This window comes from Panthera tigris, chromosome D4 (genome assembly GCF_018350195.1).
Source record: "Panthera tigris isolate Pti1 chromosome D4, P.tigris_Pti1_mat1.1, whole genome shotgun sequence".
Lineage (NCBI taxonomy): Eukaryota > Metazoa > Chordata > Mammalia > Carnivora > Felidae > Panthera > Panthera tigris.
The window spans coordinates 61,924,851-61,947,784 of NC_056672.1; the positions used below are offsets into that span (position 1 = coordinate 61,924,851).

The 22,934-nt window shown below is 42.4% G+C and overlaps 1 protein-coding gene and 1 non-coding gene across 12 annotated transcripts in view; one reads left to right on the forward strand and one right to left on the reverse strand.

Moving 5' to 3' along the window:
* Positions 1-22,934, forward strand: part of INVS (inversin) — a 172,465-nt gene that overhangs the window by 143,342 nt on the left and 6,189 nt on the right. For 9 of the 11 annotated variants that reach the window (XR_006210653.1, XM_042964745.1, XM_042964746.1 and 6 more), the window contains one exon: positions 12,308-13,025. Coding sequence is in view for 10 of the 11 variants with exons in the window: in XM_042964745.1 (XP_042820679.1) it covers positions 12,308-13,025 (718 nt within the window). In the remaining variant the exon portion in view is untranslated. The remainder of the gene's footprint in view (positions 1-12,307; positions 13,026-22,934) is intronic. The other 2 variants (XM_042964752.1, XM_007089277.3) reach the window with 2 other exon arrangements.
* Positions 14,551-14,653, reverse strand: LOC122233365. The gene has a single exon (XR_006210914.1). It is a non-coding gene; the product is annotated as a U6 spliceosomal RNA (small nuclear RNA).

Consider the following 22,934-nt stretch of genomic DNA (forward strand, 5'->3'; position numbering starts at 1 on the left):
TCTAGCACAGGTCCTTTATGGCCACAGATTATTCACATTCCTCCCGCAGGCACAACATTCTCACTGTTTTCTCAGGACCCAAAAATGTCATCTCAGTCACCACATGAAGCTTGAAGTTTGGGCTCTTGAGACGTATGTCATGTCCAGATGTTGTCAAGTTTCCCCAGGTGTGAATCATTCCATTTGAGGGACTAGTCAACCAAACACACACATTATCAACCCCCAAACACACCCAACAAGCAATGGTGAGGCAGGGACAAAATAACCATAGTAGACACCCTTGCTGCAAAAGGGGAGAAATGAGAGGCACATAACAGTCACTAGCCCATAGCAATTCTGAAAGCCAGCTGGCTATACCTTAGCAGGTTCCCTACTCTGAAGTATGGAATGTTCCTTGATTAGGGTATGGTTTTACCCCTGTGTGTGGTTTCCTAGTCCATTATTCTCCTTGTCACTTGACTCTTCCACCTGGGCTTTCAGTTCTGCTCTCTGAGACGTCTTCCTTTCCATAAGACATAGCCCATGTTTGCAGTTAAATAGCTTTCTCAGCCTATTTCCGATCAATAGGAAGTTGAGGTTCCAGAGGCTCCCGTTTGTTTTGAACTGCCTCAGCAGTTCAAGCTGGTGATACTCTTTGTGATGCAATTACCCCAGAAACTTTCTGGGTTTCCTATGGATCTGATTGGGTTCACTCCGTGTTCTAAAACTACATCCAGGGGTGCCTGGGTGGCTTAGTCGGTTAAGCATATGACTCTTGGTTTTGACCCAGGTCATAATCTCACAGTTTGTGAGTTTGAGCCCCATGTAGGGCTCCACACACTGACAGTGTGGAGCCTGCTTTGGATTCTCTCTCTCTCTGTCTCTCCCTCTCTCCACCCCTCTCGCTCATGTGCTCTCTCAGAATGAATGAATGAATGAAAGAACGAACAAATAAATAAATATTACAAAAAAAAATTTTTAATTAAAAAAAAACTACATCCATAATTATTTCCCAGACAGGGCTCTCTCTATTTTGGGTGGCTCAGGCTGCTGTAGTAAAATGCCCTTGAAGTTCTTAAAGTTCTTTTGTTTAGAGTGCCTACAACACACCATCTTAGATATTTTTGAGGTCTTAATACAGGGTTGCACAGTAATTCTCTTGATTTGATCTTTATCCATAAGTTGTATTTTACTACGAGACTCTTTCACTGGCTGGAAAGAATGAAAATGGGAAGCAGTTTCTAACCCGGCACATTTTAGGCTCTGTATATTTCCTCTAGATTCCACATGCAAACTGAGAAGTTCTTTCCTAATTTTCTTTCTTTCTCCCCACACCGTATCATACGCAGCTAAAAAGGCCAGTTAATATGTTCTTTGGTGATTGAAACTGGAAATCTCCTAAACCATGTTTATAAATTCATTAGGTATGTTTTCTGTCTTCTAAGTCACCACAGGTAACTTATGCCAATTTTGCCCTTTATTCTGCCACTGAATAATACAATGGACCATTCTCCAGACTCCAGTAGTGATTTCCTCTTTGCTCCTTCAGCCTGTGCTACTAGTCTCTTCACTGCCTTTCCAGCTCTGTTCACTAACCGGTCCGAGTCCATGTATGGGTTCTTTCTTGTTAGGCTGTTGGTTTCTGTGTTAGTTATCTCTAGTGACATAACAAGACCCCAAAAACTGAGTGACTTAAAACAACGATTTATTATTTGTCACAATTCTGTGGGTTGTCTGAGCAGTTCCTCTCCTAGATTGCTATGGCTCACTCATGTGGCTGGTGGAAGGTTGGCTGGGCCAGAAAGTCCAAGATGGCGTCCTTCACATTGGTGCTGGCTGTTGGCTAAGGTGTCTCAGTTCCCTTCTCATGCCCTTTCAGCCTCCAGGAGGTTAGACCATCTTCCTTGCATATCGTTCTCAGGGCAGTGCTCTAAGAGAGAGAAAGCCAGAAGTGACAAGCTCTCTTGAGGCCTAGGTTCCAAAACTTTCGCATCATTTCTGCCACCTTCTGTTAATCAACTCACAAGGCCAGTCCACATTCAAGGGGATGGAGGCATAGACTCCACCTCTGGTTTGAAGATGTTGCAAAATCACATTCTACACTGGGATGGAAAGAATCTTTGGCCACAAGGAGCAATGTGTCTCTTATTTCTGTGTACCTAGCACTTCTGAAGCAGGGGAGCTCCTCATTTATCTGAGGGCGGGAACTGGTGTCCTGAATAAAGAACCTTTGGGAAGAGCCAGATTCAAATATATGGACAGTGCCTCAGAGAAGCCCAGCATCCAAACTTGGGGGAAAAGTAAGAGGAATGGAGGCCAGTGAGCCTGATTCAGGTGTAAGGAGAGGGAGCTGCAGTTTCATGGGCAGCCTTTGCCCTCCTTTACCTGCCTAAGAGGCCAGAGTGCAAAGGAAAATTGGGAGATATATCTAGGAATCAAGACTGGCCGTTGGACTGGAGCTTCTCTAGCACAGTATTCCTGGGAAACCCCAACATAATTGGGCAGATGGCACCCCGAGCTACTTTGTGTTTGGCTAAGAAGGGTCATGAAGAAGGGTCTCAGCTGCTTCAGCCAATCAGTACTCACACAGTGTAGACCTTGAGAGGTGGGCATCCCAGCAGGAGCCCAGAGATGGGAAATGTGGGCCACTTCTTTTTCTCCTTCATCCTGTCTCATAGAAATAGATGATGTTAGAGCTTGAGGGTCGTTCGAAAGCATCTAGTACAGCCTTCTCAACGCAAGTCAGGAAACTGAGGCCGTGGAAGAGGAGTTTGCCCAAGGTCTCTTAGGAAGTGATTTCTTTCTTCTCTCACATAGTAATTCTTCCTCTCTTGTTTACAGAGTGTGGAGAGCATCATGGCTAAGTGCATGAGCTTTAGAACCAAATAAACTAGGTTCACATTTAGACCCTACCACTTACTAGCTATATAATCTTGATCAAGTTACTTAACCTCTTCAGGCATCCATTTCTTTATTTGTAAAAATAATAGTAATAATAATAATAGATGGTAATACTGCCTGTCTTAGAAATTTGTGAACACTGATGAGATAACCCATGAAAAGATTTAAACACAGTGCCTAAAGCACTCTATAAATATGAGCTGTTATTATAATTAACCTCATTATTATTTCAAATAAAAGGTAGGGAAGGAAGGATACATAATATTTAGGAAGATCACTGAGCGGAGGCTGGGTTTAGAGGGCCTAACTAAGACACAGTAGCAGAAGGGTGAAGAGTAGAGGATGGTCTGGAGAGTAGAATTGAGAGGACTTGACAGCAGATGGCCTGTGGGAGGTGGTAAGATAAAGTTGTCTTTGAGTCAGTGTGGTTTTCAGGAGAGTCTAGTGGAGGAGAAACTCACTGTTTTAAGGGCCATCCCTGGTGTTATCTTATTTCTCACCATATGGGCTGCCGAGCTAGTGGGTATGACTGGTGGGAGTACGTGGGCCCTTACATTCGGCACGTGTACAATGGGTAAGGCAGAAATGTCAGTTACCACCTATATGCCAAAGACTCCCTGACCTCTTCTCCTTGTTCCAATTGACTTATGTCTTCACTTGGATGTCTCAAAGGCGTCGCAAACCCAACCTATCCAAGACAGGACAGATGAAAATTTTATGCAAACCTGCTCTGTGTACTGGTTAACGATATACTCATCCATCTGTACGTTCAGTCCAGGAGTAATCCTTATCTCCTTTTCCTTTACCACCCATGCCCCATCTGTCACCAGGTCTTATCTCATTTACTTCCTAAATATCTTTCAAACCCATTTTCTCTCTCTCATCTACCACCATATATTCTGCCTGGCATCTTCTTACCTTCATCTCTAACTTGGACTATTATAGTAGCTTCCTAACTGGTTTTACTTATCTGCTCTGGCTCCCCTAATCCATTTTCCTCTCTGTGAACAGATTGGTCTCTTCAAAAATGAAACCTCATCATATCTCTACCCCCGCCTTAAAGCCCTGGAATTAACCACTTCTCCAGTGAATCCTGGTCCCCTTTGTTGAAGAATGGTATTAGAAATCAAGATCTGGGGGGGTGCCTTGGTGGTTCAGTGGGTTAAGCAGCTGACTTCAGCTCTGGTCATGATCTCATGGCCGGTGAGTTCGAGCCCCACGTGGGGCTCTGCTGACAGCTCAGAACTTGGAGCCTGCTTCTGATTCTGTGTCTCCCTCTCTCTCTGCCCCTCCCCCACTTGCCTCTGTCTGTCTCTCTCTCTCTCTCTCTAAAAAATAAATACACATTAAAAAAAATCTTTTTAAAGAAATCAAGATCTGAGTGCTAGGTAGGCATATTACTACTGGAGTACCATTGCTCCTAAGCCCTTTCAGCAGACAGAGCTAAAAATTATTTACATTTGTTTCTGCATCTAGCTGTGTGTATGAGTATTACACACACACGCACGCACACACATACACACACACACACTCCATGAGTTCATATTTATGATACCTCCAATTCTATTCAACACCACAGAGTTTATTCTTTTCTATTTGAAGTGCTCCCTCCAGCAGTGAAAGATCGGCTCCTTTCATCTATGATATACATGTTTATTTGTTCAATCCTAGTATACAGCAGAGCAGTTTCAGAATTGCTAACCCATACCCCTGCAAGAGACAAACTTACTACCTAGAGCACGGTATTTACAAACATTACTTTTTGTCCTTTTTGTCCTTACAGTATTCAGCCAAAATCTGTTTTTGTGAAGTTACTTAGGTCAGTTTTCTTCTTCACCTTTTAGTGTGGTTACCTAATTCATTTGTAAGATAGTTAGGTTTGTTTGTTATTATTTATATTCCATTTTGAGTTCCTTTCCACATTCTAGTTGATTTTAATTGTTGGGCCTTTTTTTTTGTAGTTGGGTACTTTTTATTTAAACAGGAAGTGATGTTTTTCCTAATTACAAAATTAGTTAATGTCCATTACAAAACAATTTTTGAAACATAAAAGAACAAAAAATAAATAAAAATCTTCCTTAATCTTAACAACTCTTATAACTTTGGTTCCATTCCATCTACTACAACTTTCCTTTTTTTTTTTTTTAATTTTTTTAACATGTATTCACTTTTCAGAGATGAAGAGAGACAGAGCATGAGCAGAGGAGGGGCAGAGAGAGAGGGAGACACAGAATCAGAAGCAGGATCCAGGATCTGAGCTGTCAGCACAGAGCCTGATGTGGGGCTCGAACGAAGGACTGTGAGATCATGACCTAAGCTGAAGTCAGTCACTTAACCAACTGAGCCACCCAGGCACCCCTAGAACTTTCCTTTTTTTTAATTCAGAAAACTGTGGGCATCCTGTTTTGAGATCTTCTTACCTTGTCTCCTTATTTTCAACAAAAATGTTACTAGCTGCTTAGTATTATATCAGATTACGAATACAACATGACTTGTTTATTCATGTCTGTGTTGTAGGACATATAAGCTAAATAGACTTTCATATAAATTTTTGTGTGCGTCTCTAATTTTTATGGCTCTTTAAACATCCTTTCAAATTTCATTCCAGGAAGGTTGCAGAAGGTTGTCATACCCTTTTTTTTCCCTATAATTTATTTATTTTTTATAATTTACATCCAAGTTAGTTAGCACATGGTGCAACAATGATTTCAGGAGTAGATTCCTTAAGCCCCTTACCCATTTAGCCCATCCCCCCTGCCACAACCCCTCCAGCAATCCTCTGTTTGTTCTGTATATTTAAGAGTCTCTTAGGGGCGCCTGGGTGGCTCAGTCGGTTAAGCGGCCGACTTCGGCTCAGGTCATGATCTCGCGGTCAGTGAGTTCAAGCCCCGCGTCGGGCTCTGTGCTGACAGCTCAGAGCCTGGAGCCTGTTTCAGATTCTGTGTCTCCCTCTCTCTGACCCTCCCCCGTTCATGCTCTGTCTCTCTCTGTCTCAAAAATAAATAAACGTTAAAAAAAAAATAAAGAGTCTCTTATGTTTTGTCCCCCTCCCTGTTTTTATATTATTTTTGCTTCCCTTCCTGTATGTTCATCTGTTTTGTCTCTTAAAGTCCTCATATGAGTGAAGTAATATGATATTTGTCTTTCTCTGACTGACCGATTTCACTTAGCATAATACCCTCCAGTTCCATCCACGTAGTTGCAAATGGCAAGATTTCATTCTTTTTGATTGCCGAGTAATACTCCAGTGTGTGTGTGTGTGTGTGTGTGTGTGTGTGTGTGTACACACATATATATACCACATCTTTTTTATCCATTCATCCATCAATGGACATTTGGGCTCTTTCCATACTTTGGCTATTGTTGATAGTGCTGCTATAAACAGAGGGGTGCATGTGTCCCTTCAAAACAGCATACCTGTATCCCTTGGATAAATACCTAGTAGTACAATTGCTGGATCGTAGAGTAGTTCTGTTTTTAATTTTTTGAGGAAACTCCATACTGTTTTCCAGAGTGGCTGCACCAGTTTGCATTCCCAAGTCATATACCCTTTTAAAAGCAAAGAAACAACAACCAAACTCTCTCCAAACATTTAGGCAAATAATGGTTTTATTGAATCCTAGTTAGCAGGATAGAATTTTGTCATATTTTCATTGGCTTTGTGTATTTATTTTCTGGACTGTTCACAGATGTCCTCTGTCAATTTTTATATTGGTTTTTCATTTTCTTAATATTCCTTTTTTTTTAATGTTTATTTATTTTTGAGACAGAGAGAGACAGAGCGTGAGCAGGGGAGGGGCAGAGAGAGAGGGAGACAGAATCCAAAGCAGGCTCCAGGCTCTGAGCTGTCAGTGCAGAGCCCAATGTGGGGCTCGGACTCACAAACCGCGAGATCATGAGCTGTGCCGAAGTCGGATGCTTAACCGACTGAGCCACCCAGGAGCCCCAATTTTCTTAATATTTCTAAAAGTTTGTTACATAATAAAAATAGTAACCTTTGTCTATCATAGATAGTGAATGTCTTTTTTTATTTTACCTTTTAATTCTGTTTAATTTTTTCTTTTGAGATTTTTCTTCTTGTGATTTTATGCTAAGAAAGGATTTTCCCATGGGGCTCCTGGGTGGCTCAGTCAGTTAAGTGTCTGACTTTGGGTCGGGTCATGATCTCATGGTTGGCGAGTTCGAGCCCCACATCGGGCTCTGTGCTGGAGCCTGGAGCCTTCTTCGGATTCTGTGTCTCCCTCTCTCTCTGCCCCTCCCTTTCTCACACTCTGTCTCTCTCTCTCCCTCGAAATAAATAAACATTATAAAAGAAAAAAAAGAAAAGAAAAGAAAAGGTTTTTCCAACTTCAAGATCTAACAAACACAGCAATTTTTATTATCTCAAATTTAATTTTTTACATAGGGATGGAATCTAATGACTTCTTTTTAGATAATAGGCAGTTGTTCTAGCCATATACATGGAATGATCTTCATGGAGTAATAGCCATATACATGGAGCTGCAAAATTGGCATTGGGCTTTGTGAATGACGGCTTCAGGAGGGGTACAGCATCCCTCTCTGGGTCCACACCCACAAGTTAAAAATGCTATCAAGGGTGCATGGGTGGCTCAGTCGGTTGAGCGTCCGACTTAGGCTCAGGTCATGATCTCACAGTTTGTGAGTTCTAGCCCTGTGTCGGGCTCTGTGCTGACAGCTCGGAGCCTGGAGCCTGCTTCAGATTCTATGTCTCCCTCTCTCTCTGACCCTTCCCCACTTGTTCTCTCTCTCCTCTCTCTCAAAAATAAATAAATAAACATTTTAAAAAATTTAATACTATGTTTATTATATACTTTCACAAATGGGTATATTTTTAGCTTTGTCTTTTTTCTCACTAATCTATCTATATTAATACCCAAATCACATTATTTTATTACTAGTTAATAGTATCTAATATCATCTGTCTCCATTATTTTTCCTTTTCTTTATTGAGGTGTGGTTGATATACAATGTTACATTAGTTTCAGGGTTACAACCCAGTGATTGGACAGTTCTGTACATTATGCAATGCTGGTCACAAGGGTAGCTACCATCTGTCACCATACAACCCTATTATAATATTATTGACTATCTTTCCTCTGCTGGACTTTTCATCCTGTGACTTATTCATTTTAGAACTGGAAGTTTGTACCTCTTATTTTTTTTTCCTTTTAATAGAGTTTACTTTTTAGGGGCACCTGGGTGGCTCAGTCACTTAAGCGTCTGACTCTTGATTTCAGCTCAGGTCATGATCTCATAGTTCATGAGATCAAGTCCCACATCGGACTCTGTGCTGACAGTATGGAGCCTACTTGGAATTCTCTCTCTGCCTTTCTCTCTGCCCCTCCCCTGCTTGCTCTCTGTCTCTGTCTCTCAAAATAAATAAATAAGCTTAAAAATTAAAATAAATAAAATAACTAAAAATGTTTTTAAAAAATAGAGATTACTTTTTAGAGCAGTTTTAGGTTACAGCAAAATTGAAACAGAAAGGCCATACACTCCTGGCCCCCAACACATGCATACGCCCCCACTATCAACATCCTATACCAGAGTGGTACATTTGTTAAAAGTGATAAGCCTACATTGATACATTCTTATCACATGAAGCCCACAAATTACATCAGACTTCATGCCTGGTGTAGGCTTTGACAAATGTATAATGTATCCACCATTAATTACAGTGTCATACAGAATAGTTTCACTGCCTGTGCTAGTCAGGATTCTCCAGAAAAACAGAACCAATAGGATATATATAAAAGAGGAGGTTTGTTATAGAAATTGGCTCGCTTGATTATGGAGGCTGAAAAGTCCCACGATCTGCTACCTCCAAACTGGAGAACCAGGAAAGCGGGCGGTATGATTCAGTGAATCTGAAAGCTTCAGAAGCAGGGGAGCAGATGGTGTGAGGCCGAGTCCCCAGGCTTGAGAATCAAGGGGATGAGTGGGCTGATGGTAGAAGTCCTGATGCAAGTCTGAAAGCTGGAAAACCAGGAACTCCTGTGTCTAAGGGCAGGTGACGCTGTCCCAGCTCAAGCAAAGAGAGCAAATTTCCCCTTCCTCCAACTTCCTGTTCTATTAAGGCCCTCGGTAGACTAGATGTTGCCCACCTGCATTGGTGGGGGCAACCTCCTTTACTCAGTCTGCCAATTCAAATGCTAATTTCTTTTGGAGACACGCTCACAGACACATGCAGAAGTAATGTTTTCCAGCTGTCTGGATGTCCCTTATCCCAGTCAAGTTCACACACAGAATTAACTATCACACTGCCCTCTGAATCCCCGGTGCTCTGCCTAAGTATCCTTCCCTCCCTTGAGCCCTTGGCAACCACTGATCCATTTACTATCTCCATAGTTTTGCCTGTTTCCAAAAGGTCATTTAGTTGGGATCACACAATAGGTAGTCTTTTCAGATTGGCTTCTTTTTTGCCTACTAATATGCACTAGTGATATTCTTGCAAGGGAAGTAATATTTCACTTGGGAATATCCTCCATGGCTTGATAGCTCATTCCTGTTTCGCACTTATTTCCTTTCCATTCATTTCTGCTAAGTGCTGAATAATATTCCATTGTCTGAAGGTATCACAGTTTAACCATCTATTCAGCTACTGAAGTACATCTTGGTTGCTTCCAAGTTTTGTAAATTATGAATAAAGCTACCCTCAACATCCACGTGCAGGTTTTTTTGGGTGGACATAAGTTTTAAATTCATTTGGGTAAATGACAGAGCACAATTACGTGATTGTATGGTAAGAATGGTTGTGTATGGAACCGCCACACTATTTCCAAAGTGGTTGCACCATTTTGCATTCCCACCAGCAATGAGTGAAGAGTTCCTGTTGTTCTACAGCCTCTTCAGCATTTGGTGTTTTCCGTGTTTTTGGGTTTTCAACCATTCTAATAGGTGTGTAGTGGCATCTTGTTAATTAATTGGGGCTTTTTTTGGTGTATGTGAACCATTATAATGGTTCTAAAAGTCAGAGCTGTACAAAAAGATATGAACAGGGAAGCATTGCTCTCCCCCAGGCCCACTACCCAGTTCCCATTTCCCTCTTCTTTCTATCCCTTTCCTGACCCATCCCAGTAAGTACCCAATCTCTTCAGTTTCTGGTTTATCCTTTCTATATTTCTTTTATAGAAATGAGCAGATACAAAGGGGTGCCTGGGTGGCTCTGTTGGTTAAGCATCCGACTTCTGCTCAGATTATGATCTCAGGGCTCATGAGTTCGAGCCCCACATGGGGCTCTGTGCTGACAGCTCAGAGCCTGAAGCCTGCTTCGGATTCTGTGTCTCCCTCTCTTTCTGCCCCTCCTCCACTTGTGTTCTGTCTCTCTCTCTCTCTCTCTCTCTCTCTCTCAAAAATAAATATTTTAACATTTAAAAAAACACAAATGAGATACAAGGATATTTTCTTATATCCCCTTTTGTCTTACATGAAGAGTAGCTAGTTTGGATACTTTTTTGCACTGCAAAATAGTTATTTGAAAGTCTGTTTCTGAAAACATTATCTGGATACCCTGTGTGTCCATTTTTATTGTCTTGTCTTCTTATCTGCCTGCATATCTTTGATTGAGTGGTAGACATTTAATATAAAGAACTATAGAAATAACTTGAGACCTAAGATGATATTAATTCCTCCAGAAAGGATTTGCATTGGCTCCCAGCAGGCATTTAGGAGTGTGAACAATCCAAGATCACCTTAATCCGGTCTCCAGAATGAACAACCCGAGATCACCTTAACCCAGTCTCCAGAACTGAGATGATGCAAAGCTGCACTCAGTCGCTGCAAGGGTCAATTTACCACGCATTCCCCTTTTCTCCTAAAATAGAGCCCTCCAGGGTTCCAGTCCAAAAGAATGCTTCTTGCAAGGTTCTGGACTCCCAAATGTTGTCCTCTAGACCTTGAGGAAATGATTCCCCTAGGAACATATGGCCCCAAATGCCTTGCTCATCTCTGTTGGTTACCTGCTTCTCCTGTGTCTTGGCCCCCTATTTTTCCTGACTTGTTAGCCTTTTGATGTCTTCAGACAGGTGGTTTGTAATATTTTGTTAGGCTTTTCTATTGTCCTCAGTGGTGAGTATGCCTCAATTGTGCCATTATAGAAGTTCCTGCATTCCTTTTTACATTGAGTCTAAAATGTTTCATTTTAGATGTTGTATTTAGTGATTTTTCAAATAGGTGTGTTCTTTCCTCTTATTTTTAAATTCTTTTGTGTGTTTAATCAGTTCATGTGTGTGTGTGTGTGTGTGTGTGTGTGCATACTATTCTATTAGCTAAGTTCTTGCCAGTCTAATAATGCTATTGTGTCTGTTAACTCATTCATGGTAGATTGTTTCCTCATGCATTTTATAATTTCGGATTATGAAGTCATTTTCAGAAGGACCCCTCTGTGTGGCCTGAGCTGAGGGAATGCCATGTTAAAGCAATATTGTGTTTGCTTCTACAAAGCATCTTGCACCACCATCTTGGTTCTTATATGAATTTTTCCTATGGGTTAAGAATAAATGAAAATGAAACCACGTGAGGCAGAGAACTTGGGTTTCGAATTTTCAAAGGAGACTCTTTCCCCCATCCAGAACCCAGGCTAAGACAACCTTGCTTGTTGTTTCCCAGTGCTGGCAGTTAGATTTTTTTTTTTTTAATCTGGACTATCATTTCCCAAAGGATTTACCCCATCAGGAGTCCTGGCTTCATGCAGGGTCATGGTTCTAGCTAACTATCTGCCTGCAAGCCCTCATTTTCTGTCCTTGTCAGGATGTGCACAGCCAGATATTTAATAAGACCAACCGTTGCCCACTCCACCGCTACTATCTGCCCAGACGGCTGCTGGATCAGCTCACATGCTTAACACCCAGATTTTCAGTTTTCTCTTTATTTTTGGCCTCCCAAGGATTTCCTTTATTTTCTTGAAGGCACTATGGTGCTTGTAAGAGAGTGTTTATTGTACTTTAGTCAGCATTTGTAGGTTCTTTTTTTTTTTAATTTTTTTTAACGTTTATTTATTTTTGAGACAGAGAGAGACAAAGCATGAATGGGGGAGGGGCAGAGAGAGAGGGAGACCCAGAATCGGAAGCAGCCTCCAGGCTCCGAGCCGTCAGCCCAGAGCCCAACGTGGGGCTCAAACTCACGGACCGCGAGATCGTGACCTGAGCTGAAGTCGGACACTCAACCGACTGAGCCACCCAGGCACCCCAGCATTTGTAGGTTCTTGTAATGGGAAGGATTTCAGGTTATCTAACATTCCATTGCTAGAAATAGAAGTTGAACGGTTTTTTTCTGATTAGAGTCACTACTATCATGGTGAAGCTATCGGACAAGTGTGAGTATTTTATGTGAAAAAATGGGCAGAATTGCCCTACTATATAAGTTTGGGACAATAAATATTCTTTCCTTTTTTCCTTATCTCCCCAAGAATCATCCAGAGAACACTCTAAAGGCCGATCTGCCTGTGTCCACTTCAGCCCCAGTAAAGGCAATGATGGAAACAGGCATCCGGGAGTCTCCTCTGTTGAGAAGTCCGGAGGTGAGACAGTTGGTGAGCGGCGGTGTGACAAGGGGAAAGGCTTCTTGAAGCAGCCCTCCTGTATCAGGGCGGCTGGGCCTGATGAGGAAGGAGAGGACCCCGGTTGGGCAGCTGCAAGCCTTCCACAGCAGGATGGCCACCGGAAGCCCGGCAGGCGGCAGGACCCAGCACCCAAGGCCAGGTGTGCTTCCCAGAAAAGGCGCATTCAAGAGCTCAGAGGAGGAAGGGGCTCCCCGGCTGGTTCTAGCCGGCCTGGCAGTGCCAAGGGGGAGGTGGTCCACGCTGGGCAGCATCCTCTCCACCATCGGACACCAAGAAACAAAGTGACACAGGACAAGCTCGCAGGAGGGATCTACTCAGATTTGCCACAGAGCACAGAGGTGTTGAGGTCAGGAGTCAGGAAGCTGGGAACATCTGCCCTGTCTGAGGACACCCAGCTATCCAAGGAGACTGATCCAGCACCTGGTCCCCTCTCTGGGCAGAGTGTCAATATTGACCTTCTCCCCGTAGAACTGCGGCTGCAGATAATCCAGAGAGAAAGGAGCAGGAAAGAGCTGTTTCGCAAGAAGAACAAGGCGGCCGCGGTCATCCAGCGGGCCTGGAGAAGGTAGGACGATGGGGGTGCCACGCGTCTCTGATTCTGTGGTTGTCCTGATGCTCCTAACATGACACGCCCTGTGCTCAAGTGGCATTTTCTAGTGAATTCCACGTGCTGGCGCAAGGCCAATTTTACTGAACCTGCCCATAAAATTCACTCACGTGTAGGTCCTAGTTATTTACATTGGATGAGCTATTTGGAAGATGTTTTTGCCAAGAAAGGTAGGAAGCACCCAGGATAGCCTGGAGTCAAGGAAAAAAGCCTCAGTGTGTAACCAGGAAGCCTGAGTTTCGGGTTTCTGACAAGTTATCTGACCTCGGGCAAATCACGTGGCCTCCCTGACCCTCAGTTTCCTCACCTGTAAAATAGGATTTAGTAATCGCTGCACCCATCCTGTTTATACGGCAGGCTGCTGAGTGAGATAGTGTGCACTTCGTAATTTCTAAAGTACTACCCGTGGAAGATATTTTATTTTTCTTTTTATGTTTTTACTACCCACAAATTAGTCACACCCCAAGTACCTAAGCCAGGGTGCGGTTCAGGGGCTGAGTATTAAACATATTGCAACAACCTGTGAGAGCACCTGCCAAGCTCGGAATGTTGGGTAGGTGCTAGGAGTAGTGGTGGAGGCTCCCTGAAATACGGAGACAGATCTCTCCAGGCAGGAATCTCGGGAGGACCGGAGGAGTCCTTTGCGACCAGTTTTTCACATATTTCATAGTCTCCTCCATCTATCTGCAGGCCCCACTAGGGCCTAAATCTACATTAGGCCTTAGTAATGACCAGCGTCTGGGGGAGGGCTGGAGCCACTGCCCGCAGCTGGGGGTCAGGTGGCCTCCATCTCCAGAGAGAGGAAGGTTGACGGGGGGAACAAAAGCAAGCAAATCACTGCGAGCACAGGTGTGCCGCATGTCAACACCCTTGTCAGGAGATAAAAGGGCAGAGAGACCCTAACGTTGGCAGAGAAAGAGGAGAGAGCGGGAGAGGTTCTTGTAAGATCCAGGGAGAGGCCTCAGGGACTGTGGTGTCAAGGGCTGCCTGGCCGGAAGCCGGGCGATCTGTTCCATGCTGGCACGGCCTTTGCTACAGTGGGTCCTCGTGTCCGTTCAAGCTGCTGGTCTTATAAAGTCACCTCCTGCCTGAACCCCTTTGCTCTCCCAGCCATCCCAGGAAGCCATCACGATAGGGATCAGTGTTCCCATTTTTCAGGCAAGCAAATGGTCTCAGGAAACATGACTTGTCCTGGTGATACAGATCAGGCACTTGAAGCTCGGACTCAAGGGCCTTTCCCATATGTTCTCAGTAAAGGCAGTGTTTGCAGTGGTCAAGATAAGAGCAGCGGAGGCCGGCCTCACGCTCCTCACCTTAGAACAGGCTGGGGGAAAAGGGCTGCCTGGATGGTGCTCGCGCTCGTCAAGGTAATGTTGTTACAGGGGGATGTTTTATTACTGTCATTAATACTAGTACTTGGCGTTATTAAGCACTTGTGCCAGATGCTGTTCTAAGTAGTTTTATGTGTGTTAACATTTTTTTTTTAAATATGGAACGCTTCATGAATTTGTGTGTCATCCTTGTGCAGGGGCCACGCTAATCTTCTCTGTGTCGTTCCAATTTTAGTATGTGCTGCCGAAGCCAGCACTGTGTTAACGGATTTAATCCTTCCCAATAACCGTGTGAGGCACTGTTCTTATCCCCCATTTCACAGATGAGGAAACTGAAGCACAGAGAACTTAATCAACCCACCAAGGTTGCAGAGCTAATAAGTGCTGTACTGGCTTGAAGCGGAGATAGTCTGACTCTGAAGCCATAGATGGGGATGGTCCTTGCTCTCCCTCCTTGGGGAATTCTGCCAGGATGTGCACTGGCTACCGTCCCAGAGGAACTTTTTAAGTATTTCAGCTGAAACTTGGGATCGAAACAAGCCAACAAGGTGTACCATATCAGGCCCCACAGCTGCTCCCTAGCTGAAATGCCTTCCAGTCAAGCTGTTTCTTTGACTCCTTTGAAGAGTCAGAAGCTGACAGGTCCTGTCCGTAAGTGTGCATAGCAGCAAATGAGCCTTCAGTCATCCGCCCAGGAACAGTGGGCTCATAGTCTGTAGGCCCATCTGGGGAGGCAATTACACAGGCCCTCTGGCTGCACCATTGTGCAATTCTGAGATGGGACTTTGACTCCCAAAGGGATTGTGGGATGCTGCTCATTGTGGGAAGTCGCATGTCTGGTGACAGTAGAAACAGTTCCATTGATTCTGTTATACAGCCTGTGCGTCTTCTGTTTTAAGTATGGGAGCTCACAGCATTGTCCTGGAGCAGGGTATGGTGTCTGACACGAAACCTAAGGACCAACGAGGGGTGGGGTAGAGCACAGGGCTTGGCACATGCGTGCTCCACAAATGCAGACTATCATAGGAGACATGTTGAGGACAGAGACGGGCAGACTGGGAAACGGGCAGGGGTAGGGCGAGCAGTGTGAACCTTGGGCCCTGAGGCGGTGAGTGAGGCTTAGTCTTAACGTGTGAATCTTATTACCAATCAAGACTTTATTTTCAATGTTGAAACTGGATACTGGATGACCTAAGTGAGGCTGGAGAGTTGCTGTGGCTGAGAGCAGTTGTTGTGTTAAACACTTCCGTCTTAGTCTAAACATTTGTAAACTACCTTCCTATCAGCTCTTCTCTAGCATGTTGTGAGGTCAGTAAGCAAGGCCGGGCTGGACCATAAGGAGAGCCGTGAGCCCTGGGCTGATAGGGATGACTGGGCATCTTAGGACTCTCAACAAACCAGAAGTGCTATTTTCCTTGAAAATAGAAGAACAGAGGCTGTTACTCTAACCCCTGGCACCATCCTGTCATCTGGACAGAGACTCAAAAGTCTGCATTCCGCTATCGATTAGGTGGAAGCTGTACACAGTGAAAGCCAACACCTGGGCTTCCCAGTGAGTTTTCTGCCCACAAACCAAAGAAGCCGAACTATGGAGCAGTATTGCCCCGTTATCTCCAGCTTTTCTCCATAGTTGGCTTTTTGGAAGCGTGATCTATACTCTAGTAGAGAGGTGCCTGGTTTGGCATGCTACAGGAAAAAGAAGAGTCATGCAGTTTGAGTGAAATCGGCCTTTAGGGCAAGAGAGAAGTACCTAGTACCTGCGCCTAGTACCACAAAGACTTCTCAGCAGACTTCAGGAAGACATCATTTCCCATTTGGTGTATGGTAAAATCAGACATGGGGCCTGTTGCTTTCTGCAGCACCTTATAAGCTCACTAGTAACTCATCAGCTACCAACCCGATAATGAACAGTGATGCAGGTTTCCTTGAGAGGCTCCAAAACAGCTGTGTTCAGTAAGTTTTAGAGTGCATGTGGGATAGACCCCACCAACCCAACGTTAGATGTAAAGACAGCCATCATCCCCATGCCCCATACCTTTCTCCCACTCCAGGCCCCACCCTGCAACAGACTGAACCTAGTAAAATACAGCTCTTACTTTTGCCATCCTTTTTAAAACCCTTTGCCGATGCCCACTAAGTACATAGTACAGATCAAAGTCCTTAGCAGTATTTGGCTGTTAGACCAGACGGCACCGAGTTTGAATGTTGGTCTCTCCTGGCTCTAGCTGTGAGACCTTCTGCAAGTTACTCAGCCTCTTTCCCCACTAGTTTCATTGAGCTGTAACTGACCTACAGCCTTGTGTAAGGTGTACAGCATAATGACTTGGCTTACATATATGATTCCTATGAAATGATTACCACAATAAGTTTAGTTAACATCCATTATCTCAGGGAGATACTTAAATTGGGTTTTTTTTCCCCTTGTGATGAGAACTTTTAGGATTTACTCTCATCAACTTTCATATAGACCATAAAGCAGTGTTAACTATAGTTATCATGTTGTCCATTATATCCCCAGCACTTATTTATCTCATAACTGTAAGTGTGTATCTTTTGGATCATCTACACCCAGTTCCTCCTCCCCTCACCCGTTGCCTCTGGTAACCACAAATTTGATCTTTTAAGATTACACGTAAGAGTAAAACCATACAGTATTTCTTTCTGACTTCACTTAGCATAATGCCCTCAAGGGCCATCCGTGTTGCCACAAATGGCAGCATTTCCTTCTTTTTATGGCTGAATAATATTCTACTGTGTATATACACCACCATTTCTTTATTGATTCACCCATGGGTGGACACTTCCATGTCTTGCCTATTGTAAATAATGCTAATGTGAACGTGGAGATGCAGGTATCTCAACAGTTTTTCATCTCCTTCTATATAAATCCCCAGAAGTGGAATTGATGCATCATATGGTAGCTCTATTTTTAACTCTTTGAGGGAAATCCATACTGCTTTCCATAGTGGCCAAACCAATTTACTGTCCCATCAACAGTGCACAAGACTTCCATTTTCTGCACACCCTCACCAACATTTGTTACCTCTTGTCTTTTGATAATTGCCATCCTAACAGACATGATGTGGTATATCATTGTGATTTTGATTTGTATTTCCCCTATTATTAATGATGTTGAGCACCTTCTTGTGTACCTGTTGTCCATTCATGTATCTTCTTTGGAAAAATGTCTATTCAGGTCCTTTGCCCATTTTTATCAATGGATTATTTGGGGTTTTTTGCTATTTAGTTGTAGGAGTTCCTTATATATTTTAGATAATAACCTCTTATCAGATACATGAGTTGTAAATATTTTTCCTCTTCCATAGTTGTCTTTTAATTTTGTTGATTATTTTGCTGTGCTGAATCTTTTTACTTTGTAGCCCTGCTTGTTTGTTTGTGCTTTCAGTGTCCTATCCAAAACAAACAAAAACAAAACAAATCTGGCAACATATCTGTCAGGGGGCTTCTTTCCTGGGTTTTCTTTTAGGAATTTCTGGTCTTACATTTAAGGCTTTTTAATCCATATCAAGTCTATTTTTGTGAGTGGTGTAAGATAGGGGTCTAGTTTCATTCTTTTACGTGTGAATATCCAGTTTTTCCAGCACCATCTATAAAACAAATGGTCTTTCCTCCATGGAGTGTGCTTGGCTCCCTTGTCAAATATAATTGACCATATACGCATGGGTTTATTTCTAGGATTTTAGTTCTCTTCCATTGGTCTATGCATCTATTTTTATGCTGGTACCATACTGTTTTGATTACTATGAGTTTATAATAAAGCTTGAAATCAGGAAGTATGATACTTCTCTCTTTGTTCTTCTTTCTCAGGATTGCTTTGGCTATTTGGGTACTTTTATGGTTCCATATAAATTTTATAATTGTTTTTCCTACTTCTATAAAAAATGCCACTGGAATCTTAATAGGGATTTCACTGAATCTATAGATGACTTTGGGTACTATGGATGTTATAATATTCCTGCAATCCAAGAAGATAGAATATCTTTCTATTTATTTGTGTCTTCAATTTATTTCATCGGTGTTTTGTAGTTTTCAGTAGAGATCTTTCACTTCTTCAGTTGAATTTATTCCTATCTTACTGTTTTTGGTGCTGTTGTAAATGGGGGTCATTTTATTAGTTTTGCAGATAATTTTTTAGTGTATGGAAATGTCACTTATTTTTGTATGTTAACTTTGTATCCTACAACTCTACTGAATTTGTTCATTAGCTCTAACACTTTCTGGAGTCATGAAGTTTTTCTATATGTAAAATCATCTGCAAATAGAGACAGAGTCACTTCTTCCTTTCTTTATGTGATGCCTTTTATTTCTTTTTCTTGCCTGACTGCTCTAGCTAGGACTTCCAGTACTGTGTTGAATAGGAGTTGTGAGTGGGCACCCTGGTCTTGTTCCCATTCTCAGAGGAAAAGTTTTCAACTTTTCACCACTGATGTTAACTGTGGACTTGTCATGTTGCCGTTATTATGTTGAGGTACATTTCTTATATACCTAATTTGTTAAATTTTTACCATGAACAGATGTCAAATTTTGTAAAAATGCTTTTTCTGCTTCTATTGTGATAATCGTATGATTTTATTAACATGATGTAGAACATTGACTATATACTTTGTTTCTTCTTAATTCAGTCTTACAGGTTTCTAATAACTTCCATTACTTCTACGTTGTCCAGTTTGTCATATAGCATCTTATGGTTGTTCCAGTTCATAGTAGTATCTTATGGTCCTTTGCCTTTCTATTGGGGATCAGTTGTAATGTCTCCTTTTTTAATCATAATTTTGATTTGGATCATCTCTCTTTTTGCCTTGGTTAGTCTAGCTAAAGTTTTGTCAATTTTGTTTCTTTTCAAAGAACCAAGTCTTCGTTTTGTTAATCTTCTGTTGTTTTCCTGCTCTTATTTCTGCTCTAATCTTTATTATTTCCTTCCTTCTAACTTTGGACTTAGTTTGTTCTTTTCCTACTTTCTTAAAGAGTAGGTTATCAGATCTTTCTTGATTCTTTTTTTTTTTTTAATATATGAAATTTATTGTCAAATTGGTTTCCATACAACACCCAGTGCTCATCCCAAAAGGTGCCCTCCTCAATACCCATCCCCCACCCTCCCCTCCCTCCCACCCCCCATCAACCCTCAGTTTGTTCTCAGTTTTTAACAGTCTCTTATGCTTTGGCTCTCTCCCACTCTAACCTCTTTTTTTTTTTTTTTTTCCCTTCCCCTCCCCCATGGGTTTCTGTTACGTTTCTCAGGATCCACATAAGAGTGAAACCATATGGTTTCTGTCTTTCTCTGTATGGCTTATTTCACTTAGTATCACGCTCTCCAGTTCCATCCACATTGCTACAAAAGGCCATATTTCATTCTTTCTCATTGCCACGTAGTATTCCATTGTGTGTATAAACCACAATTTCTTTATCCATTCATCGGTTGATGGACATTTAGGCTCTTTCCATAATTTGGCTATTGTTGAGAGTGCTGCTATAAACATTGGGGTACAAGTGCCCCTATGCATCAGCACTCCTGTATCCCTTGGATAAATTCCTAGCAGTGCTATTGCTGGGTCATAGGGTAGGTCTATTTTTAATTTTCTGAGGAACCTCCACACTGCTTTCCAGAGCGGCTGCACCAATTTGCATTCCCACCAACAGTGCAAGAGGGTTCCTGTTTCTCCACATCCTCTCCAGCATCTATAGTCTCCTGATTTGTTCATTTTGGCCACTCTGACTGGCGTGAGGTGATATCTGAGTGTGGTTTTGATTTGTATTTCCCTGATGAGGAGCGACGTTGAACATCTTTTCATGTGCCTATTGGCCATCCGGATGTCTTCTTTAGAGAAGTGTTTATTCATGTTTTCTGCCCATTTCTTCACTGGGTTATTTGTTTTTTGGGTGTGGAGTTTGGTGAGCTCTTTATAGATTTTGGATACTAGCCCTTTGTCCGATATGTCATTTGCAAATATCTTTTCCCATTCCGTTGGTTGCCTTTTAGTTTTGTTGAGATCTTTCTTGATTCTTAATGTAGGCATTTATTACTCTGAACTTCCCTCTTAAAACTGTTGTTGCTGCATTCTATAAGTTTTGGTGTGTTTTATTTCATTTTGGTCTCAAGATACTTTGTTTTCCTTTTATTCATTCTTTGATCCATTGGTTGCTCAGGAAAAATGTTAACTTCGATTTATTTGTGAATTTCCCAGTTTTCCTAGAATTGATTTCTAGTTTCATGCCATTGTAGTTATGGTTACTTTTATTACCTTTTTTAATGTTTTTTTAAGTTTATTTTGAGAGAGGTTGAGAGATCACAAGCGGGGGAGGGTCAGAGAGAGGGAGAAAGAGAATCCCAAGGAGGCTCCATGTTGTTAGCACAGAGCTGGATGCAGGCCTCTATCTCACAAACCATGAGATCATAACCTGAGCTGAAATCAAGAGTCAGACACTTAACCAACTAAGCCACCCAGGTGCCCCTTAAGTTTTTAAACTTTTAAAAGTACATAATGCACAACCATTATCATATTACAAATTCTAATTTTGACTATATGTTTACTATTACCAGTGAGTTTTAGGCTACCTTAAGTATTTATGATGTTAACTAGCATCCTTTTACTTTCAAAGAATTCCCGTTAGCATTTCTTACAAGGAAGGTCTAGTAAGATTATGAGCTACTTCAGTTTTAGTTTGTTTTTTCTCTCTTTCATTTCTAAAGGACAGTTTTGCCAACTATAGAATTCTTGACAGTTTTTTCCTTTAATATTTTTAATATATCATCCTGTTCTCTCCTGGCCTGAAAATTTTTTGTTGAGAAGTGCATTCATAGTTTATAATTTTTCTTTTGCTTATTTCAACATTAGACTCATGACAATATAGTGTGTCTCAGTGTAGCACTATTCAGGTTCTATTTAGAGTCCTTTCAGCTTCATGGATCTCAATGTCCATTTCTCTCTCCAAGTTTGAGAAACTTTCAGCTATTACTGCCCTAAATATATTTTCTGTCCCATTCTTTTTCTCTTCTCAAATTCCCATAATGCAATTCATTTTAGCATGTCCTATATAAGTCCCATATACCTTCTTTACTTTTTCATTCTTTTTTCCTTCGCTCCTCTGACTACATAATTTTAAATGCCCTGTTTTCTAGGTCACAGATTCTTTCTTCTACATGGTCGAGTCTGATTTTCAAGTTCTCTATTGAATTCTTCAGTTCAGACGTTGTATTTTTCAGCTCTAGGATTTCTTTTTCTGCACCCCCCCCCATTTTTCTTTGTTGAATTTCTCATTTTGTTCATGAATTTTGCTAATTTTATTTAGTTGTCTGTGCATTCTTGTAATTCACTAAACTTTTTTAAAGAATTCTGAATTGTTTGTAGAACAGTTTACAGATCTCCATGTCCTTTTTTTAAAAATTTTAATGTTGTCTTTTTGAGAGCACACGTGCGTGCACAGGTCGGGGAGGGGCAGAGTGGGAGGGAGACACAGAATATGAAGCAGGCTCCAGGCTCTGCACTGTCGGCACACAGCCTGGTATGCAGCTCCAACTCACGAACCACGAGATCATGACCTAAGCCAAAGTCAGATGTTTAACCAAGTGAGCCACCCAGGTGCCCCTTGCAGACCTCTATTTTAGAGTCAGTTACCAGAACTTTATTAGTTTCCTTTGGCATGGTCATGTCTACCTGATTTTTTGTGATTCCTAATTTCTGATGCTGCTATCTCAACATTTGAAGAAGTGGTCTACTCTTCCATACTTCATAGGTTTGCTTTAACCAAGAGTTCTTCACCAGGCAGCTCAGTTTGGGTTTCTGGACATGTCTACTAGTAACATTCTTGGGCAGATGAAGGTTGCTTTTAAGGCAGTCTGTTTTTGGGCAGGACAAGCTCTGAGGTTGGGGTGGGGCAAGGGGTGGGGTGTGCTGCTAGCTGGGAATAGTTGAATAGGACTGCTGAGTTGGTTCTCTGCCCAAGCAAGGCTTTAGGATGGGCTCTGCAGTTGCCTGGGTTTTCTAGTCAGGCTTACTAGTAGGTGGGGCTATGAAGTCACTTCCCTGAACTGACAGAGCAGCAGGACAGGCCGTAGGGCCTGCACAGGTTGTTTGGGGACTCAAGTCAGACAAGATTGTGCATGGAGTTTCCTGGCCAGGTGGGGGCCACCAGTTTTGCAGTGCAGACAGGGATAATACCAGGCTGTGTTTTCTCTTCAAGTGCCCTATAAGAAGGGCTTTGGATGGGCTACACAGCTTCCTGTGTGATCTGGCTGGGTTTCCTGGTCAGATGGGCTGAAGGCTCTATTCAGCAATGGCTAGGGCAATGAATCACTTGCCCTGTTCATGGAGAGCATGAGAACCAGCTCCAAGGCCTGAAGTTTTGTGGCTGACTCAAGCTGACCTGCACCCCAAGGTCCCTGGCTATACAGGGCCACGGTTTTTGCTTTGCAGATAACCAGCTCTACCTGCTATACCTCTCCAGGTGGTCTGTCCAGGCTTTGGTCAGGTAGGGCCAGGAGCAACACTCATGTGTTATGCCTGAGGTTATGCCTCAG